Source organism: Podarcis melisellensis (genome assembly GCF_964234715.1).
Source record: "Podarcis melisellensis genome assembly, chromosome: 5".
NCBI classification, from domain to species: Eukaryota; Metazoa; Chordata; class Lepidosauria; order Squamata; family Lacertidae; genus Podarcis; species Podarcis melisellensis.
The window spans coordinates 95,737,146-95,758,660 of record NC_138537.1 but is presented as its reverse complement, the minus strand read 5'-3'; the positions used below and the strand labels follow the sequence as shown (position 1 = coordinate 95,758,660).

The 21,515-nt window shown below is 44.0% G+C and overlaps 1 protein-coding gene across 1 annotated transcript in view; it reads right to left on the bottom strand.

Moving 5' to 3' along the window:
- Positions 1-21,515, bottom strand: part of SEMA3A (semaphorin 3A) — a 185,658-nt gene that overhangs the window by 37,062 nt on the left and 127,081 nt on the right. Inside the window, exon 6 of the mRNA XM_081911733.1 lies at positions 19,038-19,157. Within this exon, the coding sequence (XP_081767859.1) occupies positions 19,038-19,157 (120 nt within the window). The remainder of the gene's footprint in view (positions 1-19,037; positions 19,158-21,515) is intronic.

Sequence of the window (21,515 nt, the reverse complement as noted above, 5' to 3'; positions counted from 1 at the left end):
CTGACAGCTCTTGCTTCCAACCAAGGGATAACTTTACCAGGGCTCTCCTTTTACTTCCAATCACTGTTATTCTGGGAGAAATGCAGAAGGATGGAAGAAAACAAAACAAAAAGAAAAACAAGCAAGCAACCACTGAACTGTGTTTTTTATGTATATACTTAGAATAACTCCTTCACCCAGGCACTAATCCTTCTGAAATTTTGCAGGATACTTCCCTAGGGGCACATCAACAGTGCATGCTATTTTTCATGCAAAGGAGCATCCACTTTGACTTTCAAGTATTATAACTGTCTTCACTGCACCTCAGCGTGCCACGACATCATCCCGTATGGTAGTATCAACAACAGACTTGTACAAAATCCAAAACAAATACAACTTTAGAATTTCTCCTCCCTAGTCACAAACAATCTGTGTTGAAGTGCATTAAAAATAACAAACTTCAAAAAAAGAAAAAAGAGAGAGAGAGGGAAAAATGTCTAGAACATGATTAAGCATGATCAAAGAACGATAAAGCCACAGTGGTAAGCTTTCTCAACTTTAACCAGGTCTCTGATCTCTATGCCAAATCTAAAAATAGACCTTGGTTTACAACAATCAAAGCAAATAATAAAATAATGTATACTCCCCCCCCCCATCTCTTTTCTTTAACAGGAAAAAAAAATATTTGTTGTAACTCTAACAGTATTTCGTATAAACACTACATTTTGGGTTCCTCACTTCCATTAACAGTTCTTCCCAATTTTTATTGGCAGAAACCACAATTAAAGCATCCTTGATCTAACAGACGCAACTGAAACAAGAGGCTGAGAGCTGACTCTAAGATTCATTGTTTTCTTAAGCAATAGCAACATGTTTTGCTTGTCTCAGCATTTCAAGCTCAGATGAAGCTAGGGATATTTTTTTAAAAAAATCAATTTAATACTCTTTCTTAAGTATTTCTTGCCAGCTGCATGACTAAACTACAAAAGGAAAACCAACACAAGAACATAAGGTAGTATTCCCAAATGAGTTATATTGAGGATTTCAGTTGTGATATATACAACAGTTAATATGGACATTTGTTGTTAGTTATCAAGACATTCTAACAATACTGAGCAAACACACATCCAGGAAGTCTAACAAGGGGCATCTATTGTATGAGATGGCATTCAAGAAGACTGAATTAATGTCCTCTTCATGGTCTGATTTTTGCCCATGCGATAAATTAAGTAAAAGAATTACAGTGGTGCCTCGCAAGACGAAAAGAATCCGTTCTGCGAATCTCTTCATCTAGCGGTTTTTTCGTCTTGCGAAGCAAGCCCATTGACGGATTAGCAGATTAGGGCTATTAGCGGCTTTTAGCGGCTTAGCGGCTTAGAAAAAGGGGGGGAAAGGAAAAAAACCCCGCAGGAACTCGCAAGACATTTTCATCTTGCGAAGCAAGCCCATAGGAAATTCGTTTTGCGAGGCACCTCCAAAACGGAAAACTCTTTCGTCTAGTGAGTTTTCCGTCTTGCGAGGCATTCGTCTTGCGGGGCACCACTGTAATTTTGGAAATGTTGTTTTACCATTTGGATGTTACAGTTACTCTGGTTTAATGTATATTATTGGAGGTGCAGTTATAATAAAATGATAGAGAGAAAACATGACGAAGACCAAGGAAACAAAAGCCAACAGTGAGCAACAGAAACAGGAAGCAGCTTGGACATACGAAATACTCTATTTTTTCTTTCTTTTTGATCTGGAGAGGTGAGAGAGTCACGGAGAAGGAATCAAAGTGTCCTCAGAGAGTCTGAAGGCGCAACTCAAGCTCAGAGGTTGCCGATGCAGTGCCTGCAGGAACAAATGCACCCACAAAGGTCTTCCCTGGCACCCTCACGGTTCTCCTCGTCCCCCATTTGAAATTAGGGCTGAAATAGGAAGTTCTCTCTTGGAAGAAGAAGAAGAAGAGTTTGGATTTGATATCCCGCTTTATCACTACCCTAAAGAGTCTCAAAGCGGCTAACAATCTCCTTTCCCTTCCTCCCCCACAACAAACACTCTGTGAGGTGAGTGAGGCTGAGAGACTTCAGAGAAGTGTGACTAGCCCAAGGTCACCCAGCAGTTGCATGTGGAGGAGCGGAGACGCGAACCCAGTTCCCCAGATTACGAGTCCACCGCTCTTAACCACTACACCACACTGGAAGTGGGAGCCTCTCTAGGAAGTTCTCTCTTGGAAGTGGGCACCTCTCTAGGAAGTGGCAGCAATCATCCCGCTGCCCGGGAGAGGCTGTGCGCAGCTATCCCGCTTTCTGCGCAGCGATCCTGCTTGCTGTCCTGTCTTCTGCCTTAGCTGCATGCAGCCTCTTCTGGGCGGCTCTTGCTGTTCTGGCTTCTGAGATTCAGAATATTTTTTTTCTTGTTTTCCTCTTCCAAAAACTAGGTGCGTCTTATGGTCTGGTGCGTCTTACAGAGCGAAAAATATAGTAGATTGAAATGGGTCTTTTTTGTACTTGTCCTTTCATTTCAGACATTAATCTCTACCACAACTGATTTATTTGGGCTATGAGGGGGATTGTTTAATGTACATTTTTACTGATTTTTTTACATCTGAAATCACTTGCCAAGGCAATGAAGAAGGGAGAGAGGAAGACTGGCCATTTAGGATTTCCGATTTGTTTTACTAGTTGGGGATTGGCGCGCGGGGGGGGGGGGAGAGGGAGATAATACTTCTTTGTCTGGAAAATTGTCAAATGCCACACTTTATATTCAGAAAAGCCTCTTGAGAAAGAAAAAAAGCAAGAAAGAAAATGTTGAGCTGTGGTATAATTATCAGTTCCCAAGGCCTTTGTTCTTAAAGAGACAACAATAGTTTTGATTCTCTGTAATGACTAATTATATGATGAAGAAAAAATGAACACAGAAGTTCAGTGAAATTATACTGTAATTCTTCAAGTAAATTAGGTTTCTCACAAAACATTCCCTATCAGCTGCCTAGCTTGCTTAATTTTAAGAAGGTAATTATCAGTGCTCACCATGTTTAGATGTGGTAACACACTCACTATATACATAAATCTGAATTTACACTGCTGAACTTGGGTGATCTGGCCATGCATGGCCAGATGAGATGACTTATTAACGATGAGATGATGCCTTGCATGTGTCAACCAGCCATTGCAGAAAGCATGTTCAGACTTGTGTTCGAACATGTGAATGTCAAAGTGTGCCATGCAAAACCCTGCCCTCAATGCCCTTGTGCCCATCTGCCCCAGATGGGGAGCATCTACGAGCGGCTTCTACTCATGTTCACTTGACTGCAAGTAAACCCCACCATGACACTGGCTCCCCAATCTTGCAGAGGGATCTGCTCATGCTCAAGCAAATGTGAGCGAAGTCCCATGCAGATCCTGTACACAACACAGGGAACGTTGGGCACTAAGCAGGTTGAGGGATGCTGAGATTCCTGCATTTCAGGGGGTTGGACTAGATTAGGGGTCAGCAACCTTTTTCAGCCATGAGCCAGTCCACTGTCCCTCAGACCTTGTGGGGAGCAGGACTATATTTTTTGGGGGGGAATGAATGAATTCCTATGCCCCACAAATAACCCAGAGATGCATTTTAAATAAAAGCAAGCATTCTACTCATGAAAAAACATGCTGATTCCCAGACCATCTGCAGCCGGATTGAGAAGGCGATTGGGCCGCATCCGGCCCCCGGGCCTTAGGTTGCCTACCCCTGGACTAGATGATCCTTGTGTCCAACTCTTCTATGATTCTATGCATGCACCTGCCCCACTGTCCAAATTCTGCCATTTGTGTGTTCTGGTGAATGCCTGAACATGCATATATTAGTCCCAACTGATAGACTATTCTTATCACCCAATGGTGACTCAAACAGCGGAGTCAATTCCTACATCTCGTTGTGTCTTCAAGCGATGAAGATGTATTCGTGAAACAAACCCATTATTGGCAACAAGTCTTTTGGCGTCCTGTAGGCACTATGCCCTGGGTGTGCCCACCTGCTTACCCCTGTCATGACTGCCCCATTGCTTGTCCTCCCCATCTGAAGCACTGTCCACAATGACTGCCTATTAATTTATTTGTATAAAGGTAAAAGAACCCCTGACCATTGGGTCCAGTCGTGGCCGACTCTGGGGTTGCGGCGCTCATCTCGCTTTATTGGCTGAGGGAGCCGGAGTACAGCTTCCAGCTCATGTGGCCAGCATGTCTAAGCTGCTTCTGGTGAACCAGAGCAGCACACGGATATGGCGTTTACCTTCCCGCCAGAGTGGTACCTATTTATCTATTTGCACTTTGACATGCTTTTGAACTGCTAGGTTGGCAGGAGCTGGGACCGAGCAACGGGAGCTCACCCCATCACGGGGATTCGAGATGGTTGGACAGTGTTCTCGAAGCTACCAGCATGGGTTTGACCAAACTGCAGGAGGCAGTGGAAGACAGAAGTGCCTGGCGTGCTCTGGTCCATGGGGTCACAAACAGTCTGACACGACTAAACAACTAAACAACAGCAACAACAACATCATGATGAGCTACCTAAAGGATTCTCGGGATATTGCCTACCTGCGGAGCTGCCTTCCACATTCACAGTTTGTCTTGTGTAAAACCATCATGCTGTATCTTCTCCATGCCTGCCTTAACTCCTGCACCTGAGATTCATTAGTTTATTCATGTTCCACTTACCCTCAGTCCTCACATCCCTTTCTTCATTCACATTTGCATTTTAAACATTTAGTGCTTTCTTCTTTGCAGACTCAGAGCTGCAAATCTGGGGTCACATTGAATATATTTTTGTGTATCTTATAATTAACTTTCACAGCTAGAGTAGACAAACTTGACACAAAATCTATTAAAGGAAGATTAAATCCACGGCACCAGTTAAGTTTGAAATAAGCAATGGTTGAATGATTGTGGGGTTGTTGTTTTTTACACTAACCTGTCATGTTAGTGAAATAACACAAAATTCATCAAGAGATAGAAACAACAGTTGGCAGAGCAGAGGACAAAAAAAATATTCTTCATTACCCCTTTTGGTATTCAGTGTTATCACATCAATTATGACAGCCCTGTTTGGCATTCATGTGGCTAGAATGTGTAATTTCAAATTTAATTTAGCAACAGAAAATGTGAAGAATAAACACCAGTATTTTAGCTCAGGGGATCTCATTTATGGGCTTATCACTGATGTGATATTGCTGAGTTTTTTAAAAAATATATATATGAGCAAATTTGGAGGGGGGAGAAGGGGGAAGTTGTTTGTATCAAAAGGCAAAGATACAGAACAGGCTTTTTTGATCACACAGTCCATCTTCCTGTCACTGTATAAGTGTTCTCTCTCTTTTGTACTTTAAAGGTCAGCTCTAGTTTACTAAAGTCTGTCAAGTATCTTCCCTAATGCATACATGGAAAAATCAACACTGATATGCATTCTTGTGACTTTAGCAATGCAGTGATTTTGCAGCTTATCACAACCCCAAAGCCAGGTGTTATTTCTGCAAAGGGGAGTGTGTGCTCTGTGTGGAAATGTTGCATTATAAGTGAGAAGACAGCCCTTGTGTAGTCATAAGACAATTGTGAAAAAGCCCAGAAAACAAATCTGCTCAGACTGGTTTGTATTTAAAGCAGGCATTCTATTTTTGTTTAAACCAAGTCTCTGCCGTTGGACAGCTGCACACAGTTTAGGAGACACAGTGCAACTTGCTTCTGCCGGGGTCCTACTCGAGAGTAGGATGATCTCCTGACAACAACATGCACAGAAATGCACTTGCTCGCATGCTGCCGCTGGAACTGGAAGCCTTTTGTTCAGTTCTCCCCTTCCGTTTTGCAACGTGCCCTGATGTCCTAAGTATTCTAGTGCCATGAGGTGGCCAGGAAAATGCATGATATTGTGATGCAGAAATATAGGTACATCCGAATATGGGCAGATCTGTGCTTAGCTCCACCCACTGGAGGTAAGGTAAAGGTACCCCTGCCCATACGGGCCAGTCGTGTCCGACTCTAGGGTTGTGCGCCCATCTCACTTAAGAGGCCGGGGGCCAGCGCTGTCCGGAGACACTTCCGGGTCATGTGGCCAGCGTGACAAGCTGCATCTGGCGAGCCGGCACCAGCGCAGCACACGGAAACGCCGTTTACCTTCCCGCTATAAAGCGGTACCTATTTATCTACTTGCACTTAGGGGTGCTTTCGAACTGCTAGGTGGGCAGGAGCTGGGACCGAGCGACGGGAGCGCACCCCGCCGCGGGGATTCGAACCGCCGACCATACGATCAGCAAGTCCTAGGCACTGAGGTTTTACCCACAGCGCCACCCGCGTCCCAGGACCACTGGGGGTACCCCCACCCATTTAGGACACCACCACCCACCCCACCCCGCCACCCTGAAAAGAAAGAAGAAAGTTGGGAAGGAATGACTAGAGGATAAATGAAAGAGAAAGAGCACACAAGAGAGGAATGAGTAATATGGTAAAAAATAAAGAAAAGTGAGCCCCATGTTGTCAGCTGAAGCAAAATATCAGACAATCTAGAAGACCGATAGGAAGCTCCTTTGTGGTATACAATTCTTTGTGCGCCTGAAAATGCACCCGCCTGCAGAATACAGATCAGGGGCTACATTATATAAATGAAAATATCCCCCAAGATTAGTAGTCACGTTGTATCCTTCCACCTCATCTATCTTGCTGCTAAAGTAATTGAAAATACATTTTCTTTACAAAATCAAGACAAGCTGTGCAAGCAAGGAAATAAATCATCATGTACATAATTCTGACAGCACTATTGTTGGCTAACTTGTTGGGCTCTAATGCAGAATGCATAGGGATCATTTTCTCCAGGCTACAAGGCTAGGATACGCTGCTGCTGCCGCTGCTCTCCCTCCCTTCCCATGTTTGTAGATCTTATTTTAACCTTTTAAACTCACTTTAGGATACTTTTATTTGCCAGCTTTGCAAGACACTGTATCTGTCTGCTCCCCAATCCTCCTTTTTACAGTTATCTTTAAAACTTTTTATTATTTCCTGCTATGTTTGCCATAAAGTCAATCCCTCCTTTCATCTTTTGATTCCCTGAACTTTGATTTTCTGCATGGAATCCTCCTGGTCAATTTTCAGTCTTCCAACCAGTCAAGGAAATGCTGTGTTCATATTTCTATTGTGGAAGGGGACGACAGATCTGTGGTGAAGCATATACCATATTTTTCGCACCATAGGGCGCACCCAGTTTTTAGGGGGGGAAATCAAGAAAAAAAATATTTCCCCCCCAGCCCCAAAGAGCAATGTACAGGCTGCACACAACCTCTCCCTGCCGGAGGGGTTGTGCGCAGCTATGGAAGAAGGCAAGGATGGATCCCGCTCACTGTTTTGGCTTCCCCTTTAGCCCCGTGCAGCCATTCCTTGCCGGGAGATGCTATGCAGGGCTAAAGAAGCCATAGCCCCGTGCAGCCTCTCCTTGCGGAGGGGTTGCGCGCAGCTATGGCACAAGCCTGCATTCGCTCCATAGGACGCACACACATTTCCCCTCAATTTTTGGAGGGGGAAAACTGCGTCCAATAGAGCTAAAAATATGGTATGTTGCAGACAGAAGGTGCCAAGCCCAACCCCTGGCTGGTCCATTTCAAAAGACCAGCTAGCTGATACTGGGAAAGTCACCGACTTAAGACTCTGGGTAACCACCTCAGCCTTCAAAAAAGTGTGGCCTGGTTGAAGGCAGAAACTCAAAACTGAAACCACGTTCTGTAATTACCCTTAGAGTCCAGTTGTTGAGGCTGCAGCTTGAAGACAAAGGGCTTGTTCATGTTTTTGTTTAATGTGGATGGTAAGCTTCCTTGTATGCCCATTCATTGTCCATAAGAGGTTCGATCACCGCTTACACAAGCTTTTCCCTCCTTCAATCTGGATTTTCTCATGCCCTCTCTTTTTTGGAGTATCCCGGGTATGAGAAAAGCTAGATTAAGGAAGGGGAAGCGTGGGAAGGCAGTGATATAGACGAGAACATTGTATAGATAATTAAAGAAGGTACAGGAAGCTTAAGGGACGCGAGTGGCGCTGTGGTTTAAACCACAGAGCCTAAGGTCTTGCTGATCAGAAGGTCGGCGGTTCGAATCCCCATGACGGGGTGAGCTCCCATTGCTCGGTCCCTGCTCCTGCCAACCTAGCAGTTCCTTTTACAGGAAGCTTATTGTCCTCATTGCACATCAGTATGGATGAGGCCAAAGATGGGAGCAGGGGCCTCTTAAGGCTCTCTTCCAGGACTGTTCTGCCACAGAAAAGCAAGCATTTGACCAAGGGGGGAAATAGTCAATGTGTTTTCTGCTAGAAGAGCCTGGGTAAAATGTGAAGAAGCTTCTTTCTTTCCTATGCTGGTCTTCCATTCAGCAGCTGCATTGTGTAAGAAGAGGATTAAAAACAAAACAAAGCCCTAAAAATGGGACAAGTAGCAATTCCCACAGCGGAAAACCATTGGAGATTCTCTCTGATAAAGTAGCCTTGAACCATAGTTTCACAAATGCCTTCTCCCTGTAATGCAGGAATCTCAGCTAGATCATACATCCAACCTCTCTTTATAAACCTCCAAGGAAGGGTGATATGATAGCCATGTTCAAATATATAAAAGGATGTCACATAGAGGAGGGAGAAAGGTTGTTTTCTGCTGCTCCAGAGAAGCGGACACGGAGCAATGGTTCCAAACTACAAGAAAGAAGATTCCACCTAAACATTAGGAAGAACTTCCTGACAGTAAGAGCTGTTTGACAGTGGAATTTGCTGCCAAGGAGCGTGGTGGAGTCTCCTTCTTTGGAGGTCTTTAAGCAGAGGCTTGACAACCATATGTCAGGAGTGCTCTGATGGTGTTTCCTGCGTGGCAGGGGGTTGGACTCTATGATTCCAACTCTATGATTCTAAGGGGAGTGCACCACATACTTTGAGTAAAATGGAAAATGAAGCAAAAGCAAAATGCTTTGGGGAGTTTCATCTGTAACTCTGTTATGGTGATTTGCCTGAAATGGAGTGCTCAAGGAGCAGGACAAAGTTGGTAGTGGAACACTTTCAATAAACTCTTGAAATTGATGCTCCATCACATACACACATCAAGGGATAAAAGCTCTGATAGGACTATTCCAATGAAAATGCAGCTGTTTCATTTAAAAAGCCCAATGCACACCGTAATTTTGTTGCCAGTTTTTCTGTAATGCCATGAAACTGTACAGTATTGTATTACACGATATAGTAATTGTTCGTCTTTATGGAGTAGTTAGCAGGTGGTCCACCAACAAGCCAATAAACTATGGCGCATCTCTGACTTCACCATAACATTTTAACTGTGCGATAAGTTTTATTTGGCTTTTTATGACTCAGGAAGATGACTTTTATCTCTCTCCTCCGCCACACAAATAAAACCAAAGGTGGGGTGAACATGCATAGATGTGTTTGCTGGACCATTTTGGGGAGCCTGATCATCTCTCTCTCGCTAAGGCCTGCCAGAGAGATGAAGCAGAGCCAGAGAATCATCTCGAGTGATAAAATGGGGGGGGGAATGCAGGTTGGGAGTCCACATTTTAATGCTCCTGGGTACAAAGATCCAGGCCATTTGTAAATGAGCACATACAGTGGTACCTCAGGTTAAGTGCTTAATTCATTCTGGATGTCCGTTCTTAACCTGAAACTGTTCTTAACCTGAAGCACCACTTTAGCTAAGGGGGCCTCCTGCTGCCGCTGTGCCGCCGGAGCATGATTTCTGTTCTCATCCTGAAGCAAAGTTCTTAACCTGAAGCACTGTTTCTGGGTTAACGGAGTCTGTAACCTGAAGCGTCTGTAACCTGAGGTACCACTGTACCTCAGAGAGAAAGCTTTTACACAGTCTGAACCTCATATGTGTATTTTTACTTGCAATTCAATAATAATAATGCATGTAAGGTTTTCGTAACACTGAGAAGCACTCCAAAATTGTAAAAGAAGAAGAAGAAGAAGAAGAAGAAGAAGAAGAAGAAGAAGAAGAAGAAGAAGAAGAAGAAGAACAACAACAACAACAACAACAACAACAACAACCCACACACTCCCAATCTGAAGTGGTAAAGCTCAGAATGCTATCATTCCAGTCAGGTTGGTACACAAGAAGTTGTGGAACCGACTGTAAACACTAGCTTTTAAAGGGTATAAAAAGTTATTGCAGAGAGAAAATTAACCACAGCTCTAGCACATCCCTTTGCAAATTCTGCATTTTAGGCAGTCTATGCTTATTTTTGTTTTACATAGGGAACCATGAAAAATTGTTTCCAGCATATGAAGTGTGAAGCGGGTGATTCCCATATTACCACCTCATTTTGTTGTATGCATTGCTATTTTCCTAGAAAAAGAGGTGCCGGAACTCAACACAAATGCCTCCCCTGTTGTCCTAGAATGGCAATGGCACCCACCTGAGTTCCAGTGACTTCCAGCTGCAAAAAACTCCCTGGTTGTGTGTGTAAGCTAGGTCTGCTTCTGAGGTAACCACATCAACACAAAAGCTATTTTCTGATTCGGAGTATAAACTGACATTCCAAAAATGCATTCAAAACTCTGTTCAGCACAACTCTCTGAATGGATGCAGATTCAGGTCCGCAAGGGTATGTTTTCATTTAGTTTCCATCAATGTGCTGTGATGTCAAAACCCTCATGCATTGGCCAAATTCAGTTCTCCAAAGCATTCGTCGATGGAAGATTTACACACCCACAGATTCTTATGCTTTAAATGCAAGCGAGTTTTAAAGCAATCTCATACCAGCTATCAGTTTCATATCATCCATGACATTATTTGATTTTCAGAATGGCGAAGGTTGAGCTCACTGAACTATAAACAGTTTGAAACATGGAGAGCAATCCCATGACACGTCTCGGCACAAGCTGTAATTTAAATCACGTTGTATGCTAAGCTGAAAAGGCAGCACAGCTCTCAAAGGACACAAGGAAATTTGCAGTCATATTTCCGCTGCAATCCTTTAACTGCAAATTTGTTGTCTTCTTTTAATGCAAAAGGCAGACATCTGTAATTGAGAACAGCATTCAGTTCATGTTTATTCAGAAGCAAATCCCATTGACTTCTACTTGAGGGTGTGCTCTTTGTGATGTGCATTTACATATGGAAATGCTCACCCCCAAAGCACTGTCGTGGTTCCTATATGCATTGTTATGCATGACTTTCATATGCATATTTCTCATCCAAATTATTGGGCCTACTGTCTTCTTCCTGGCTCAACCCAATGGGTTTTGCTGATCGATGGCACCTGCCAAGCCCTGAGCAATCAGACCTGATGATCAGCTCCTTGTCTGGTCTTCTGAAGCCCCTTGCAAAGCGTTCTGTAAGACCTGACTACCCACTGACTGTTGAATCTTGTGGAGCACCTTGGTAGGCGCTCTGCAGACTGTGTGTTTGCCCACATGGTCTGGTTTCAAACTGCAGGCAAAAAAAATTCATCTGATACCACTGTGGTGTCAGGTGACTGACATGTGGGTGACCCTGCCCACCTGTCAAACTTGGCCGGAGGTTGGGCTGGAGTCAGTTACGATCAGGCCAGTAGGCGGACTTGCCCATCTCTGCCCTATAGTGTTCTATTCAGCTTGTTATTCTGCACTTTGCAATGTACATGTGGATCAACTTAATATCTGTTTACAAAGCTCCCTTAATGAAATAAGTGGCAAGATTTAGAGGAATAATAGAATGCCACAGGGTAGGAAATATTTTTAAGCTGAGCACACTCTGTCCTGAGAAGAACTATTCCACAACGGAGCACCCTTGCTTATAGGTGAGTGATTGATGAAGGATAGGATAAGCCAGTGGTCTATGTCTATATACAGACATAAGTACAGAAACACACACATACACACACAATTTAATTTGTCTAGATTTCTTGGTAACTGAATTCAAAAATATATTCACTCTTTTTTTATGCCAGTCATGGAAAATATTGGAGGTGAAGTGGGGTGAAGGTGCACAAAATTTAAAAATAGCCACTCTGGTCCAGTAAAGGATACTTGCAATGAAATCACTTACAATGAAATCCTATTGAAACAGTTTAATTAAAATGGTTGAAGATTTAAATCCCAATCACAGGTTACTTTATATCGGCATTTCTTGTAAGGTAGAATCCAAAATGGGTTTGGAGGCTCATCTTTGGGTAAAAGGTGTGAGGAAGTTAAAACAGTTTCAATAAGACAAACAAAATATTCATGTGGGGAGGATCAATTTCCATATCTTTTGTAAACAGAGAATATGGCGAAAATCTTGAAGTGTTTACTTGAAGAAATCACCCACCATCAGCTATGGAAGTGTGTTTAAAACATATTTATTCTGGTGTGGTATTTTTAATAATCTGCAAGTATGAATCATAAAACCCCATAGGTGCAAACCACATGAAAGTTTTGTTCTGAAAAAGAATGCAAAGTTTGCACCCTGGGAATGTTATCTCCTGTTTCCTGTCTATTGTTGCCAGGTGGTGACCTCCTTTTTGCCACATGAATCATCCTAATGTTTTTGGAGGAACTGAATTTATTGACAAATAAGCTTTGTCAGCACATTGCTACTCACAAATAGCAGCTTTACATCACACTGGGCAAAATTCAACAGGAAGCTGACCTGTGTAATGGGAAGGATGAAAAAACACAGTAGGTCTTCACTGTGTAGCCTTTGCAGTTATATTTGGGTATTTCGAGTATTTCTCAAAAGTATGGGCATGGCAGGTGCTGGTAATTTTCAAAAAGGAGGCAAGCTCTGGTGTTTCTGGTAATCAAACAGAACTTGTCTTCTTTTTGTTTCCATTTTCTCAATACTTTTTCTCTCTTTCTGTCCACCCATAATTTTCAGACTGAACATACACACTCAAATATCATTTTAAAGGTTGACTAATGAGATGCCACTTAAATAACTTTACACAACCCCATACCAATTCCAGTAAAATACATGCTCGACGTAATATTGAAGTATACCTACACATTTTAAAAGGTAAAACCAACCAATCATAGGAGCAAGCTTCTTGGCTGCTACTACAGAATTAATTACCTGTCAAATTATTTTAGTATTTGTATTAAAACACAGATACAAATTTGAGCAATCGGGGACTACCGCTGTTTTTAATTAAAATTACCTGATTGTGCCCATAGGCTTCAGACAGACTGTGGTTGCAATTTTATGAGCACTTGAAAGTTCTGCTATCAGACAGACTTACTTCTGAGTGAGCAGGAAAGGGATTAGGCAATTAAACTAATTTCAAAATCCTTAAATTTGGATTGAATGTGTGCATTTCCTTTCTGCCTCTCTCGTATTTCCCTTTGGGACAATTTTTACTGCTCGATTAGAAGACATACCCCATTGCAGAGCCTCACACTCATCCATGTCTCTGCTGCTCCAAGAGTCAATTAGCATTAACCAGCTTCATGCAGATGAACATATCTAATCCATCTCTCCCCCACTCCACCCCACCTTTATGGCTCATGCGCTCCAGCCACATCACACTTAACCTTTGCCATGGTGTCTCCAAAGAAGAATTTGTTTCACTCCATTCATGTCCTACCCTGTTTGGCAAACCACACTCCGGTGTCGCCCTGGGCCTTTGTATGGAACACACTAATCTGATTGTTCTTCCACTCTACAAACTCTGGGTCAACAATCAGGCTCTTGCCAGAAACTAATTAATTTGCAAACAGTCCCTGTTTTCACAGAGGGGGAGCTATTGAGAGCGATGTCAGCAGAGGCGATCGCGCCACGGTGACATGCATTGTTTTCTGTGCCATTCTCCTCACTCACTTCAACCACACACATGAACTCCAATTATGCAGTCAACAGTAAATCTCTTAATGCCCACCAAACTCTGACCATGGTGGCCAGAAAAGAGGAAATTCATATTGACGAGGTCAATGCTAATTAAACTAATTGTCACAGAAGAAGGAGGGGAGGGAGAGGGAGTCAAGTCAGACATTCAAGATCCAGTGACGTCGTCGCCCATGATGCTTCTTCTCCAACTGAAGTCAACATGGTTAAGATTCACTTCTCTGTTTATGTCTGCAGACTACTTCCCTGTGTTCAGGAATAAACCGCAACTGAGCACAAGCGTCTGACTCAAATATACTGGGGAAACCATTTCCCATTGGCAACTTTGGCTCTTTTTGGACTGCCTGGCAGAGTTAGCACAGAAACTGACACAGCTATTAAACATGCAGGAGCCCAGTGGCTATAACTTCAGATGACTTAGCCAAGGTAGCAGAGAGCTCTCAAAATGTGCTCAGGGATCAACGGATCCAGAAATGGAAGCATTCCATAGCCATCCATCAAAGGAAGTCACTGAAAAATATTGCTAGAAAGTGCTGTACGACTGAGGATCGAGGACATGTTTCCCATTCCAGAGTCTGTGAAATTATGAGGGCATTCCCTCTCTCTCTCTCACTGAATACTCACTCAACTTCTATAGTACTCAGCATCTTAAGGACAATGTCTCTGGAGAACTTGGCATGGATATTTTCCCACTTAGTTTTTTTTTTAAGCCACAGACAGTATGGTATAAACATTAAGAAGCTTTACAAAACTGAATAAAAAGCAAGGACATGATGAAAACATCCCATAACATTTCTCTCTCTCTCTTTTAAAAAAAAACTCAGCTCTGCATAAAGGGAATACAACCATTTATTTCCTTGCAGAGAGAAGTGGAGGGAGTTGGACAAAAACATCTATCTGTCTGCCCCTAATATTGAAATTTGCTGAGCTTAAGATTTTTACAGTGAAAGCTGCCGGTCTAAAGATTAAGAACCATTTTGTCAAAAAAACTAATAACTGCAAAAAAAAAAGCTTGTGTGTTTTAAGGATGAGGGAGGAATATGTTCAATCTGCACTTTGATGCAAACATACCAGATATGTCTTCCCTGAAGGAATATATGAAATGAGACACAGTTCTCCTTCAAAACTAATCCAAATGGAGATGCAGTTCTTCAGCCAAAGAATGCATTCAAAAATGTGCACATTAATGAAAAGCACATACAAAAAAAGTGTAAAAAATAATGTGCAAAATGCATTTTATTATAGGAAAATTGCTTGCAAAAATTGTGTTAAAATTAGCAAGAGTAGAAGTGTACATGAAAAATACATATGAATTTTCGTGCATATGCAGATATGGGACATTTATCATATTATTATTATTATTATTATTATTATTATTATTATTATTATTATTATTATTATTTACCACTGGATAAAACCGAGAAACCAAACTTGAGAGATTCTTCCCTCTTTAGTGTGCATGTGGATGGGATGGGGGAAGAGAGATCTCTCAGTTCCCTAAGGTAGCCGGAAAGGACTTTAATGGGGGGTGGGAGGATGTCCTCAGCCCCACAGTCCCTTCAGCCTGCAGAAAGAGAGGCCTAACAGACAGCTGATTTCCCGCATGAGCACAGCGCATGCTAGAACTTGCCCTAGAAAGTGCTGTACAATGAACTGGGTTTCCAGGGCAGACAAATCGACCTGGAAAGGGTCCCCTGAGTTTGAAAACTATTACTCTAAAGGCACCACGTGGAGTAAGGAGTATAACCCAATAGCCTCCCTTTGGTAAGTCAGAGGAGATACACACATTTGAATTCCATAAAAGCTTCCGGCTTCTAAAGGCTTTGATTTCTAGAGGGGGTTGCAAGAAGCTCTGGGTAGGTAATCTTACCCCCTCTCTGTCCTCAGGCCGTTTCCATTTCCTGATCCTCTCAGATGCATCCTTAATGCTAACTTGGGGAAAATCAGTTCTCACATTCAGCTCCGAGAGACTGGTGAGCGCAATTCAAAAGGAGAGAGGGGAATGCCACAGTTTCGGCACTGAGCCATGGGGACAGTGGACAATGACTGTGCTCTCTCACTGCATAAATCCTCCTGACTCAGCTGTCAGTGTGTGGATCTACAGCACAAAAGCAGCTTTTACTTGCATGACTGAGCTAGGGCAGGTTATCCTTGGGATCAATCAGCTGGGGAGAGTAAAGATAGTATTCCGGAAGATTCTTTGGTTATAGGTCCACAGAAAGCCAACAGAAAAATAATAATAAAAACCTCCCTTTTCACCCGTTGACATTCTCTGAAGTCCAGCTATCTTGACTAAAATTAGAGTGGAAGTAAAACCAAGGAATAACTGTTCCCGAAGTATTTCTCACAAATGGCACACACACCGTTCTCATGATGCTAACATCGAGCAGCGCCATATGTTTGGCAGAGGTTCATAGTTGTTATTTATATTGCGTTAGCGCCTACAGGGCTCCCCCAATCAGTGAGTCATTATGTCTGGCACAAGGTGCCCGTTGAATTAAAAGGCATTCCTGCCCCCCCTTCCCTCATTGCTGCTTCTGCCTTAGTTTACAGTACAAGTCCAAAGCCATTGTGGAATTTCCTTGTGACAGTGGGCAGCAATTGGTTCTCAGAGGCAGAGCTTTTGTGATTCCGACTTCTGCAGCTGGAGCATTAAGGAACCTAAAGGGGTGGCAGGAGCACTTGCCTAAAGATCTGGCTTGAAGCAAATCAAACCCACATGGCTGGAATGGCAAATGCCACCTCCAAAACATAGTGAAAGATTTTAGGAAAAGGGATGCGGAGCTCATAGGTGTCAGCAGCAGGGGAAAGAAGCACTTAGGGAGATACTGTCTGCCTTCCTGAGAGTCTGGGAGGAAAGCTGAGCTAAGCAGGCACCCAGGCAGCACAAAGGAAAAGTGTGAATTGAGAAAAGATGGAAGTGGGAACCCAAGAAGACACCAGTCTGGGGCTTGGTGTGGGGCTGCATATGGCTATTGAAAATAAAAAGGCCTTTCCTCTCTCACAGCATGGTCCGGATCAGTGCAAGGAGGAGCAGGAGGAAGAGCAGGCGAGGTTTGCACAGTGGGACGGAGCTGAAGGAACAGCCCAGTATGCAAGCGGCAGCCCGTATGGCCGTCCCGTGCGAGTGGCAGCCCGTACGGACTGCGCTTATGCGGCATTCTATACAGAGTGCGCACGCATGGGATGCCGCACAAGCGCAGTCCATACGGGCTGCGCCACCCCAGGTGCTGGAGAGGGTTCCTCCTCCACTGAGCAAGGGCATCACTGTGGAAGGCGAGGGACAAGGCGGTGACAAAATCTGAACTTTCTGGGCTCCACTGGTGTGCCAGCACAGTCCCAATCCCACTGCTGCCTTTTGCCTCTTCACCTCCCCTTCCCAATAGTGACGCCTCTGCAAAGAGGCTCTTATGGCAGCTCTGCCCCAAGAGGTGAGCCACAGCCACGGAAGAGGCTCTCAAAGGCCAGACATTCAAGGGCACACTAGGGTCACCAGGATACTGTAAGGCCACTGGAACATAGTGGTGGTGGAGAATATCAGGCCAGCCCCCCCTCCCCAAAAAATGCTGCCCTCCAGTCTCGGGACTCACCTCATATCACAGCCCTCTCTGGCTAGCTCTATGCCCCCTCCCCAATTTATTCCACTCATTGTCTGCTGCATTTGGCCCACCAGAGGAGGCTGCATAAGGCAGATCACATACCATAATTTTCCATCTATAAGACGCCCCCATGTATAAGATGCCCCCTATTTGGGGGGGCTCAAATTAAGAAAATGGGGGGAGATGGCACAGAGTTTTTGAGCTTTTTGGGGGGAGAATTAACCAGAGTTGTTGAGGTGTGTTTTTTGGGGGAGTACCCACAGTTGTTGAGCGATTTTTTTGTGGGGGGATGCTGAACCGAATATCACTCACCCAACTGGCCAATGCTAACAATCCCAAGCGACGCAAGCCAAATTGCCAGAACAGCAGCCAATCCAAAGCAGCCATTTACGCATCCACAAATAGCCCACCTGATTGACAAAGCAGCAGCCAATCCAAAGCAGCCCTTGCAGAAGACACCATTCACCCACCCAATCGCTAGATCCTGCTCACAGATGCAACCAATTGTCAGTCCACCCGCCCCCCGCACTACCCATGTATAAGACTACCTTCCCATTTTTTACTTTATTTTGGAGTACAAAACCCTTGTCTAATACACAGAAAAGTACGGTAAGTTTCAACTATCATCTCAGCCGACGCTCAGCCTCAATCCACAGGTAACTGCACTGCACTCAGCTAATCCTGCTAAAAAGAGCTATTCTAAGGCTGGAAACGGATGCATTCTTGAATGTTAGCAGATCCCATTGGACTGGCTCAGGAAAAAAAAATGATCTACTTTTTTCTGTTTGGTGTGTCTATGTAAACAATCAACATAATTTCTGAGATCATCCAAGGAGAGCTTTAGAGTTGAAACAGATTATACTGAAACAGGAAAGGTCTTTTCAAAATCAGAGAATGGGGACGATACCTACTGCTTGCTCAATAATGCAATTCTCACTGGCCGTCCTTTTCTGTGTCTGTGGTGAAACTTCCCCCTAGGAAATTTGTTTGTCTTGCAGAAGCAGAGCCTTCCAGGCCTTCCAGGATGGTTTAAAGGCAGGATAGTTAACTGGTGGCCTATGAACCAGAACTAACCCCTAAAAAGATTTTTATCTGATTCCTGGAGACTCAAAAAATTTAATCGCAATATGATAAAAGAAAAGAAATTACTCATGGCTTTGTTAGTGAAGAACAGAAAGAAATGTCTCCCAGTTTTAAGCAGCAGAGACATTCTACAATTGCATGTTTTATCTCTCTTTTGGATATCTGTATGAAACATGTACATCTAAATATTGGCATGTGATCATATGCCTGAGCCCATGTGTTTCACAGCTGGGAAGACTTTAGTGCTAAATGTGCCAATTTTATTATCCATTCTGACTCCGTAGTGCATGGGGATGTCGGGGCGGGGAATCTGTTTGCAGAAGAAAACATACTTTTGGCTCTCAGTTCACAGAACATAGCAGCTCTCAATAATACAGAAGCTGCCCATCTCCATATTAAGGCAAAATCCACACTCTAAAAATAACAATGGAATTAAAATCAAAGCACACATAAAATCAAGCCCAATTAGTTTCATTCATTTGTGGCAATACCAATGTGGTGCTGAGCGACTGTGAATGAGTGTTGCACATTAAAGTTAATTCGCCATCGTTTAAAACTATGGAAAGTGGATAAACGATATTCCTGACTTACCATTAAGCCACCGGGAGTCGTGCTGCTCTGTCCTGATTGGGTGATGGTGCCCCAGCGTACGGAAAATGGCAAAATCTCTGCCCATGAAATCTGCCGCCGTTCCAGAATAAAGCTCACCATCTGTAACATTGCATGAAATTGCACAGAATATCAGCCACTCAGTGAACCTATTGGAATTTATTACAAAGGAGCAAACAGAATGCCAATGCACAACACGCATGACGGTTGAAAGCCATTTCCATGGGCAAAGGTCTGGACATATACATTTCAGGACCTTCCGTGTTTACCTCTTTCATTCCAGGTTTTGGCAGAGAAACTTGAGGAGGGAGTGTTGCCAATATATGCCTTGCTTATGATGCCTGATTATTTAGAGGAGGAGACAAGCATTTAGGTGGGCAACGTTATTTTCTGGTGAATCTCAGAGGTGTCCAAGTGATAAGCGCTGCCTGCCTTGAAGCCCAGAGACAGGAAATGTGTCAGCCTCAACAAAAGACTTAGCTCCTCACTTCCTGTCGAACCTCAATCCATCTCCCATCTCAAATCAGAGCACACACTCCTTTGGACTTTCCTCTCCTCACTGAGAGTTTCTTTTGACATCGTACTTTTCTCTTCTTTGTCCCTCTCCTAAGCTGCGATTCCTGCATTGAGGGGTTGAATTAGATGACACTTTGCCCCCCCCCCCAACTCTACAGTTCTATGATTCTAGTTTCTTTCATTTCTTTTACAATCAAAAAAGCCCCTCCTTTTTACCACAGTTCCTTCCTTCCTTTATCCATCTTTTAGAACATGCCACACTTTACAATTTGGAAACATTTATCCATGTCGCAAAAAAGACAAGCCGAGGACAGATGCTACTAAACATCAACCACTTTAGGATGTGTGGTTCAGAGCTCCCAAGCGCACAAGTTACGCTCCACTCACTGAAATGGGCAACTCTGTGCACAGACGGCATTGGCTTTGCGCCTGTGCCATCGCAGGATTAGGCTACAGTGATGATGGAAAATGTCTATGGACTGCGACAGAAGCAGCTAGCTGTTGCAAATTCTGTTGAATAGGCCAAGGGGCCATGGTCAATGGGTGGTCTACAAGAGAGGGAGTGGAAAGAAAGTCAACAAAGCAGGAGCCAAAGCAAGGCACCACATTGCTCTAGCAAAACACAGAAGATCAGCCTGATACCTTCCCAGAACCAAGATTGAGGAACTGAAGCAGATTGTTGGAATGTAGTTGCATACCTAGGCTCCCTTGCGCAAGGAGCTGTATTGGTGCCACACACACACCCTGACAAGGAGATGTCTCCAAAGCCAGAAGAGACCATGAGCCAGGAACTCAAAAAGTTGGCTTTTTATCACCTCTCCCACTCGGACAGTGACTTCCGTGGCCAACGGCGTTGGGTCTGTTCTACTCTTCCTTTGTCAGTCTGCCTGCCCATCTGCCTGCCTTCCTGCCTCCTTCGTTCCCTCCACTCGCTGCTTTTATTCCTAGCTACTCTGAGCCAGAGTGGAGATTTTGGGGGCCCCTGAGCCTGCTCCTTTGGTGGGGCCATTCTGGCCATCCCCTAGGTATGCCTCTGGCTGCCAGCAGTCACTTGGCTTGGGGGCTCAAGGGTTCTGGCTACAGATTTCTGCCCAGGTGCTTCTGGGTTCCTGAAGACCCCTTCAGCTCCCCTGGAAGCACAGCAAGTGGGCCTTGGCAACTGGTCTGCCAGAGATTCAGGCCAACCCTATTGGCCCACAGCTGAACCTGTTTCTTTAGTCTACAGGGAACTGCAGTTGACACTGGAATGACCGTGCTTGCTTTGATTCTGGAGTACTGTGTCCAGTTCTGGGCACCACAGTTCAAGAAGGACACTGACAAACTGGAACGTGTCCAGAGGAGGGCAACCCAAATGGTCAAAGGCCTGGAAACGATGCCTTATGAGGAATGGCTAAGGGAGCTGGGCATGTTTAGCCTGGAGAAGAGGAGGTTAAGGGGTGATATGATAGCCATGTTCAAATATATAAAAGGATGTCACATAGAGGAGGGAGAAAGGCTGTTTTCTGCTGCTCCAGAGAAGTGGACACGGAGCAATGGATCCAAACTACAAGAAAGAAGATTCCACCTAAACATTAGGAAGAACTTCCTGACAGTAAGAGCTGTTCGACTGTGGAATTTGCTGCCAAGGAGTGTGGTGGAGTCTCCTTCTTTGGAGGTCTTTAAGCAGAGGCTTGACAACCATATGTCAGGAGTGCTCTGATGGTGTTTCCTGCTTGGCAGGGGGTTGGACTCGATGGCCCTTGTGGTCTCTTCCAACTCTATGATTCTATGATTCTATGATTCTGCTTTAAGGAAGGCTCACGGAGCGCTGAATAAGGATCTTTGCCTTTCAAAGCAAAAATCATGGAATGAATTGACTGGTTATTAAAGTTCAGGTATTCCATTTGTCACGGCCCCAGCAAATGCCCTCGACAGAATTTAATATGACTTTGTTGGAAACAAGCT